This window comes from Natrix helvetica (genome assembly GCF_964273705.1).
Source record: "Natrix helvetica genome assembly, chromosome: 1".
Taxonomy (NCBI): Eukaryota; Metazoa; Chordata; class Lepidosauria; order Squamata; family Natricidae; genus Natrix; species Natrix helvetica.
Genome location: NC_138548.1, coordinates 131,804,270 through 131,814,836, shown reverse-complemented (window position 1 = coordinate 131,814,836; position 10,567 = coordinate 131,804,270). Strand labels below are relative to the sequence as shown.

The 10,567-nt window shown below is 38.5% G+C and overlaps 1 protein-coding gene across 1 annotated transcript; it reads left to right on the top strand.

Moving 5' to 3' along the window:
- Positions 1-3,000: 3,000 nt before the first annotated feature.
- Positions 3,001-4,155, top strand: LOC309392942 (general transcription factor II-I repeat domain-containing protein 2-like; the record flags this gene model as incomplete). Its single annotated transcript, XM_081954591.1, has 1 exon — positions 3,001-4,155. One exon carries the CDS (start codon positions 3,001-3,003, stop codon positions 4,153-4,155), a length of 1,155 nt encoding a protein of 384 aa, XP_081810717.1.
- Positions 4,156-10,567: the final 6,412 nt, after the last annotated feature.

Here is a 10,567-nt window from a genome sequence, read left to right as displayed (position 1 = left end):
CTTTCTTTCTCTGTCTCTCTCTCTGTCTCTCTCTCTTTTCCCTCCCTCCCCTCTCCTCCTCATCTGATAATTTTATTGAAATCTACATTACTTGTTTTATTTCATGATTCATTGAGGTATTTTAAACACATCTAAGGTTGATACCAGTATAGGCACATGGCTAACTATTGCATATGTTACATATGCACTGCATGATGGGAACTCACTGATGTACCCAAAATTTACCTCTCACAGATGATGAGGTCTTCCCATTACCAGTAATACAGGACGGGAATTCTCTTGTCAATATGCTGTCCGGTATGTCAGAAGGTTGGGGGATTTTCTGTGACCATCTAGGAAAAATGTCTTTGAACTCCCTTCCCACCTTACGCCCAAGAAAGAAATGCATTCACCAGTGACAAATTCTACTAAGATGCCATTCAGAAATATTCCTACCATAGACACAAAGATGCATCACATCCATTGCTACTTGTTTCTTCTCAAATTTGGTGCATACAGTCCTCCCAAAATGTATGATTGTGTGTCTTGTTTCCTAGTCATGTAAATGAAGAGTACATCTTAAGATTCCCCTTCATGGATTACTGCCTTGTCATGGCGAAGGGGATTGTGTAGCTCAATGAAGCTATGACCAATGCTGTACAGGGCCACCCAAGATGGACAGGTCATAGCAGAAAGCTCTGACAAAATGTGACCCATTGGAGAAGGAAATGGCAATCCACTCCAGTATCTTTGCCATGAAAACCCCATGGACAGTACCAAAAGACAAAAAGGTCCATGGGGTTGCAATGGGTCGGACACGACTTCGCAACTAACAACAACAACTTGTTAAAAAACTCTTATGTTAGTTGATGTAGGGCAGATAAGTGACTCTGACATGTAGGGGAGTGAAATTATACGCAGGCTATCTCTGGCATCCAAAATGAGCTCTACATCTTGCCATTTCCAGCGCTATGAATGTATCCTTTCTGCAGAAAGATGCACTGGAGCAGAATGTGCTAAGCTAAATCAAAGATTACAGCCACTTTCATCTCCCTTGTTTTGGGCTGTATGTCTTTGTCTATTTAAAAAGAAATGTGAGAAAATCCTTTCAGTAGCTTTGCATGCTCACTTGTGACTAGATTTCTTTCAAGAAATAGTTTAGAAAGCTGCTAAAACAAATGTATCTGCATTAGCACCAACATGAGGATTGCTGAAATTGTCACAAAGATAAAAGATACAGAACTTATGAGTATCCAGATGTTATCCTTCATCGCTCAACTTTAGTTGACAGTTCTTCGGAAGAAAAAGGCATCTGTCCCAGGGCATGGCTTCAGTAATCATGGATTTATGAATACCACAGGTGTATATACACTGTTAGTTTAAAGTAATCTTCCTCTTGGAGGAACATAGAGCAGATTTCATGAATTGGTGGGGAATAAAATTAGCACACCTGAGCCCACAGGTAATCCTTACTTAACAACATGAATTGGTACCAGAAATTCCATTGTTAACATGAGTGTTAACACAGCTGTAGGTCCAAAAAAAAACAATGTGATTGCACTGCTCAGCAACAGTAGTTCTGGCAGTCCCAGTTGTCATCATTAAGCAAGGAGCATGTGAATTGTTAAGTGAAGACGTCACATGGCTGCAATTTATGACTCCCTACTGGCTTCCCTACTGACTTTGTTTGTCAGAAGCTGGAAGGGAAGGTTGCAAATCATGATCACCTGACCATGGGATGATGGGCCAGTCACAAGTACAAGGAACAATCATGACTACCACTCATTCAGAAGTTTAAATGGTTGTGGAATGAATGGCTATTAAATAATGGGAACCACCTGCATTTATCATTCCAGTTATTAGGTGGAAAAGATTGGAGCAGTTGTTTTCCCTGTTTCCATTCGTTTTTGTTCAAATGAAAGAATTATATTTACAGTAGCTTTAATATGTCAGAATCTGAAGCAACGTTCGGCTAAGTTTATGGAGCTGTTGCATCGCAGTAATCTAGCTCTTGTGACAGTCTGATTAGCCTAACTCTACAGTACCACCTTGTGTTGAGCCTTTTTTAAAAATTAAATTGTACCTATTTCCTAACTTCCTGATCCATTAGAAGCTGAAAATCCTTCCTGCCAAAATCCGAGTAGGATTTTCAGTCCCTGTGAAGAACCACTGTGCATGGCCTGTGCTGGGTGTTCTGGGGCAGCCCACACTGTGCTCCTTACTTCCACACTGTTTCTCTACTTTCTGCTTTGATTTTGGTTTCCTTTTGTCTTTAGCAGCTGGCTGGAAGAGTTTGCTCCGTTTCCATGCACAGCTGGGAGACTGAAGGAGTTCAATCACATCTTGCCGTTAGTAGTGTGGAGGACGCAGCATACCCTCACCATCACTGCAGGATTTTTACCCTCACTCAAAATGGCAAAATGCAAAGCTAAACGAAAATATGAAGATGAACACAGGACATTTTTGGAAGAATGGGAAGATGCTTTCTTCTTTATTGAACGGAATGGGAAAGCGCTGTGTTTAATATGCAATACTATGATATCACATTTCAAGGTTTCAAATCTTCAGCGTCATTTTAGCACTCTCCATGCTAATATTGACAAGGAATTACCCAAAGGTACTGAACTACGCAAGCAAAAATTGAGCACCTTGAAAAGCCAGGTAAAAAGACAGTCTCGAATGTTTCAGCAAGTAACCAAGCATGGAGAAAGTGTGACCCTTGCATCCTATAAAGTGGCGTGGAACATTGCCCGTGCTAAAAAACCATACAATGAGGGGGAGTTTCTAAAACAGTGTTTTGCAGATGTAATTGAAACCTTGGCTCCAGACAATAAAAAATTCAAAGATTCCATCAATGATCTCCAGCTGTCATGGCACACAGTTGAAACCAGAATATCAGACATAAATAATGTGATTGAGTCAGATCTACATGCAGACTTGAACGCATGTGCTTATTTTAGTGTTGCATTAGACGAGTCATGCGACATACAAGACAAGCCACAGTTGGCAATATTTGTGTGAATGGTTTCAAAGGACTGCGTGATTAAAGAAGAGCTTCTCGACATTGTCGCATTAAAAGACAGAACTCGCGGTACTGACATAAAAGAGGCAATGACTGCCATTTTTAAAAAAGCGAATATGTCTTTTGAAAAACTCACCGCAATAGTCACGGATGGAGCACCGTCGATGATTGACTCAGTAAATGGACTTGTGGGTCTTTGTAAAGGTGATGATGCCTTTCCTGAATTTTGGAACTTCCACTGCATCATCCATCGTGAGCAACTTGTGTCCAAAACACTGAATTTAGACCACGTTATGAAGCCTGTGATGGAGATTGTGAACTACATCCGTATGCACGCCCTTAATCACCGGCAATTCAAGAACCTCATTGCAGAACTTGACGCAGACTTGCCCGGTGACCTGCCACTGCACAGCGCAGTGAGATGGCTCTCAATAGGCAAAGTAGTTTCGTGCTTTTTTGAGCTTTTGGAAACAGTAAAATTGTTTATGGCAGAGAAGAACAAAATGTATCCTCTGCTTTCAGACCCTGAGTGGCTTATGGATTTGGCATTTTTAGTGGACATGCTTTCACACTTGGATAAACTAAACGTGGACCTGCAGGGGAAATTAAAAACTCTTCCTGAGCTGACACAAAGTATATTCTCCTTTGTAAAAAAGTTGAAGCTTTTTAAAGCACACATTCAAAACAGCAATCTATCCCATTTTCCTTCTTTGCGCAGCACCCTGCAGAAGACCGGTGTTAAAACAAATATAGCTGGATACGTGAAACAACTTACACAACTGCAAGAGAAGTTTACTTTGCGGTTTGAGGACTTGGACCAAAAAAGACCACAGATCACTTTTCTCATCGACCCGTTTAATGCTGACACCGACTGCCTGAAAACCCCACTTGTTACTGATGAGGCAGCGAGTGAACTAGAAATGATTGAGCTACGCGAGGACGATAGACTGAAATCTCTTTGGAGGGAAGGCCATGTTACGTTTTGGAGAGCTGTGCCAACTGAAAAATACCGGTGTGTAAAAAGAGCCGGTCTCAAGCTGCTGTCTATGTTCTCGTCAACATACGTCTGTGAGAAGCTGTTTTCTACTTTGAAACACGTGAAATCAAAGCACCGGTCCATTCTGACTGACACTCATGTAAAGGAACTGCTCTGAGTGGCTACAACTGAATACAAACCTGATTTGCAGAAGATTACTGAAAACAAAAGATGCCAGAAATCCCACTGAGATTATCATCCCATTACTCCAACAAGTTCCACTTATTTATGGATTTAAAAGTTATACAGCAGCTCTAATGGGTTTATAAAAATTTATAACAAAAAACACCTGACTGAGCATGTTATATTATGTGTTTAATATATTATTGTTAAAATTATATGCTTTTGTGTGAGTGTTTGTCTGTTTTGGCAGGTCACTGCGTGGTGTGGCTCTCTGACTCTCACAGTTTAAAATTTTGGCTCTTTTTGTCGAACTTGTTTGCCACCCCTGCATTACACATTCTGCAGAAATACTACGAATAGCAATGCCCTAAAACAGGGCTGTCAAACTTGTGGGCCGCAGGCCGTAGCACGGATGCATCACATGCTGGCCACGCCCACACCCAGTTTAGTGAAGGGGGACAAATTTGTGATATGTCATGTGATGCCACTGTGACAATGTGATTTTGACACCCCTAGGACAGATATAGGAGAGAGAGACACACACACAAAGAGAGACAGAAACACAGAGAGACAGAGCAAACGTTGATTCAAGTACAACAAAGAAATATGCTGGATATTGATATGTATATTATTTAATTATTGTACTTCTTAAATGGCAGATTAATACAGTAGGATATTAGGGCATGCTTTTCTTATAGCAATTCCTAGTGGCCTTTGGCTGCTTTTGGACAGCTATGTGCCCTAGATTGGGAAAGTCATAGGTTCAATCTTAGGATGGTAACAAACTCAGCTGAAAATCCCTGTTCTTTTATTTTACTTACTAATTTATTGCCAGAACTCAAATAAAACTAGAACAGCAGTGCAAATAAATAACAAATCAGATTAATGGCAGAATTTTAATGCTGCTGCAAGTTATCCCTCTCCTGAATGGTAATCAGGCTGAATTCTTCCTATGGCAATGACTATCAAATGAATTTAGCCATGTTCTTGAAGATTTCAGATGACGCATATATAAGAAGAAAGAGTTGTTTGGAAACCTGCCTGTCATGCTTTATTTATCAGTGCATACTATGTGTTCACCACATACTTTCTGATAAAGTTTTGATAAAGTATGACTTGGAATAAATAATTTTGCTATTTCTTTTATTAGAAAAATAGTCCTCTACTTTTCCTTAATTTTTTTTCTCTGTTGTCTGTCTGTTTGTTTGCTGTTATAATTGGTATGCCCATTGTTCTTCTGTAGCATACCTGTGAGGCTCTCTGCCTCACCTGGGTTTTTTCTATAAACAAATGAATGTATTATTTTATATATATATATTAAAAATAAGGAAGCAATTACACTGCAAAATGAAGCATGATTCTCCAATAACTTTTTCTACGAATGCCTGTAAGAGATCTTTTAAGTGTTCTTAGAAAATGAGATGAACAAATGTACAAAAGAATAAAAGAAAAGGAGGAAATAGAATAGTATATGGTATGGAATGAGTGGTACAAATGTGTAGAGGACAGGTGTAAAGCTTAAGGAGAGACTAAATGAAGAAGACACAGGAATTAGAAATTAGCAATGTATAGGTAGAGATGAACAAACATAAATGGGATGAAGGATTGTAAATTAGGAATGTACATAGTGTCATATGTATAGATAAAGAGAAACGGAAATAAGGGGGGAGAAGTACATTTACAATGGATGTATACCGAGATGGAAATGTTGTACAGAAGGAAATTGCCCAAAAATGTCCTTTTTTTAAAAAAAAAACTGTTTAATAAAAATATTTTTTAAAAAAAATAAGAAAAAAAAATGAAAGCGATTGGTGAAAGCAACTAGTTACCTACCTGTAAAGGGAAATGGCATGAAGGACCCTGTGGAAGGAAAATCTAGAGAAGATGTTGGGTTGCATTTCTGATAAAGTGTCACCCATGTTAGTTATGTCAACTTTTTGTGACTCTAAGGAACTGCAGCAACCATTTTGTAGGCACTTGTTCAATCAATCAGAATAGAGCTGGAAGGGACCTTAGAGGTCTTCTAGTTCAGCCCCCTGTTCAAGCAAGAGACCCTATACCATTTCAGATAAATGACTGTCCAGTGTCTTCTTAAAAACCTCCAGTGATGAAGCACCTACAACTTCTGATGGCAAGCTTTTTCACTGGTTAATTCTCCTCACTGTTGGGAAGTTTTCTCCTTTGTTCTTAACTTTCTACTCATGCCTGCCAGATGAAAGGATATGGGAATAGTAGAACTACCTAGATTTAATAAAAACTTATTTTCAGTACTGTTGCCTGCACCTATATGGTTTGATGTGATGGCTAAGGTGCTGGCTAGAAACTGGGAGATGTGAGTTCTAGCTTTGCCTTAGCGATGAAAGCCTGCTGGGTGTTTTGAGGTCAGTGTCTTTCAACCCATCTCACCTCACCAGGTTGTTATGAAGAAAACAAGAGATAGGAACCTTAATTACCCATACTGCCTTACGATGACCAACAATAAAAATGGAGTAAAGTCTAATAAGTGAACTACTTTCATCTGTTCATTGGTAGGATCATTTTACCAAGACCCAAGAACACTTGTCCTTATAAAAATACTATTTTTTATTTTTTTTAAAACAAAATCATTGGAAATCTATTCTGAATTATATTCTTGTTCTCATTATTTTATTTTCTGCCTTAAGTGGCAAAAAATATTCAGAAATGACACCACTTCTCAAAAGGATCAAACCAACCAGGTTTCAGAGAAATGGAGAAAGCATCGCTTCATAGCCAGCTAGAAAGACATGAACCTGCACATCAGCATAATCACTAGTTTAGTAGAAGTTCAAAGAGTTTCCTCTTAAGTTTTCCATCATTATCCTAAAATAGTAGCAATCCCCATGCTTCATGAAGCTGTGGCCAAAACCGCACTAGCAAAATACCTGAATGATGTCAGCAATTTTTTGGGGAGTAGGAGAAGCTCAATCTCTCTAAAAAGTTCACAGCAACAAAATGCATATTATGACTATGAACGTTAAGCATTATATATTCTCAGATTCAAATCCAATATATATTAATTTCCTTTAAAAATAACTCAGGGCTTTCCTACTGGTATCTCTGCTATACTTTCCCCCCATGGCTATTTTAAAGTACAGTGATGGTTTTTTTTACAGACTCTCTTGAGGATTAGAACAACATGTAAAGCACACTCTTTTCCCATGGGTCCAATTCCATGGTCCTCGGAAGGATGTTGTTAAGTAGTCAACTCAGTTGTTTTGAGTCCCTAATGATTCTTTTTCCTCCTTCAGAAGTCTTTGGGGAAAAATAGCCCGCAGTGAGTAATAAATTTCCTTTCATGGAGTGCTACTCTAGGGCTTAAGGTTCATCCCTAAGAGAGAATTAATTATAAATCACATGCAGTTTCTGGCAAAATTTTGGGAACTTGGGTTCACAAGTTTAATGAACAGTGACTTTGGCTTTTCCTTCTGAGGCAGATCATTATTACTGTAATTGTAGAAAAAGAAAAGTAAACTTTTCTTGTTAATGATCAAGTCATTATCTGTTGGCAAGTACCTTAGGATATTCTTTCAACAAACATTTATGCAACAGTTAGAATGTTTCTTTTTTGTTTTATTTTTTTGCATCAGGTGCCCCATCTGGGGAAATAGCTAAATCATACAGGAATGATGATGATGATGATTGTTGTTATTGTTGTTGTTAGCAGGGAAATGTGGTCATCCTGTCTTTAACTTAATTGGATCTTCCAGTATTTCCAGGTTGAAAGAAAGGCAACAATAAAAGGGAGCTTTCTCTGATGCTTCTCAGAACGATACATGGTTTCTCCCTTTAGATTCAGTGGGGTCTTGGGAAAAGAGATCAAGATGGCAGTCATGGCAGCACAGTCAAAGCCCCACAACTTTATAAATTCATGTAACACTGACACATATATTAAATGGGTAAGGTGTCCATCACCATATAGGCTTTTTAAAAAACAGTTTAAAAAATCTGTTCTCCCTCCCTGTCCCATCGGAGCCTGGGGCTGAGGAGGAGGACAAGGCAGAGCTAGAGCCAATGGACCAATGACTGGAGGAGCAGAACAAGGGAGTCCCTTGTCCCTTGGGCATGGGAAGGATCACCAGCCAAGGAGAGAGGGTGCAGGATGACCAAACAAGGGGGAAGAAGAGAGCAGGCAGTGAAGCAGAGGAGCAACAGAGCTCTGGCGACAAGCAATTATCTCTCCTATCTACATGCTTATTATTTATTTATTATTTATTTATTTTATTGAATTTATAGACCGCCCCCTCTCCCCGAAGGGACTCGGGGCGGTGTACAGACAGCAGCTAAAAACCATATACACAGTAAAAAATATTAGATACCCCTTAAAAACAGATTAAATATAAAGCCTGTACAATAATAATAAAAATTAAAAAAACAGCTTAAAAGGTCTACCCCAAAAAATTTAAATTTTAAAAAAATTTAAAAATACCAGCCAGAGGATTGAAGATTAAAACTACGGTTGGGCCAGGCCAGCTAATTGGAACAGGTGGGTCTTAGTCATCCTGTGCCCCCTCTCCTCTGCTGGTGACCCTTCCCAGGCTGGAATTGCCTCATCCTGCTCCTCTGGTTATTCCTGCATCAGTCCTAGCTCTGTCTCATCCTCCTCCTCAGACCCAGGCTCCCGGGAGGCCATGACTCTCCCACAGTTTGTGCTGAGAAGGATTACAAGTCTCAACAAATACCCTAATGTAGCACTGCTGTTCAAACTGATGGGCCAATGTGATGGGCTAGGAAACCTGTATGCCATCGGATACTTTGGAGAATACATAGCTATGTAGCATTCTGGGGAGATCAAACATTTACCATCAGTTTTTACTTTTCTGTATTGCACCTATTAAAGCCTTAAATCAAACAACCAAACACACTACAAAACAATTGAAAAGATGCCTTGAAAAGTTTAAAGTAGAAAAAAACCCTAATTTTGAACACCGTAAGACTCAGTATAAAACAGATTTGTGTACAAATGATGAACATGTAATGGTTACGTGTATAAACTTCTACTGAAATTTTGAAACAGAAGACAAGCAAATAAAGTAATGTATGATAAAATGGGCTAAAAAAATTGGTTATAATATATTGATGGAACAATGGATAAACATGAGGCTGAAAGGATTGGAATTTACACTAGGTCATAATCTCAAAGAGAATTTTTTAAAAAAATGTTTGGTAGTTGTCATCACAGAAATTGTCTAGAACATAAAAAGTCACTTGAAATGTATGTGGGAAATGTGAACCACAAGGGTGGACATTTTATCATGTTTGGTGGGTGTGTAAAAAAGTTAGAAAATGTTGAATTCAAATTCACATATTGATTCAGAGGAATTTAAATCAATTTTAATATACCATTGAGACCAGAGGTTTTACTTTTGGGATTGATGGACAATGTTTTTTGGGCGGAGGGCAGTCATGGAACATTGTTCTTGTACATGATAGCCACAGCTTGATTATTATATGCACAAATATGGAAAGATTCAGCATTATCCACTTTGGAGGAATGGTTGGTGAAGACAATGGATCTCATTGAGATGTTTACATCTTCTTTGATCAGAGAAAAGAAAATATATACATTTATTCCTGAATGGAAATCCCTTACAGATTTTTGCATGAAACATAAATCTTATAGTGTATGGTTTAAATGATTAGACAGGTTAGGGTGTGTGTGTTTTAGATCCGCTCAACTCCAATGGATTCTGGGTGGCACACAAAACCAAATAAATCCATAAAAACAGATACAACATAATATGTGTATGTATGTATATATATATACATACACGCACACACCCTGGACTAAAATAATCTCAAATTGACCCAAATCAAGCAAAATAGCCCTACCCGCCAACACAACAATATATTAATCTGAGATTTAGGACCAAAACCAGGTTTAAAAGTTTTCAGAACCCTAGGAGAGAGGGTGTTGTTCTTATCTCTAGGGAGATGCTCTTCTAGAGGACGGAACAAGGAGAATGATAACATGATATAAACATGCTGTGTTCAGGCTTTCATATTCTTTCTACATTGTCAAACTGTCAGTAACCATCACTATCAAGTCATTTCAGAGCATCTTCAAGAAGTGCTTATATATTGGAATACCATGAATCAAATTGAGTTTATATTTGGTCTTCAGTCATTCATATCAGCAGTGATTATTTATCTGTAATATCAAGACCAGTAAGTCATTTTTCCTTTCAAAGACTGGAAGATGAACATGGACTATAAATTGTATGCATGTCTTTTGAAATATATGTGATTTAAAGTTCCTATAGAGATGCCTGTCAGGATACAATGTAAGGAACCACATTGTCATATTTGTGGTGTAACTGATCTCCTTGAGCTTCTGCAGGATCTGAGGGCTGAAAAGAAAATTATCTTAATGTTTAGGCTGAAGGAGT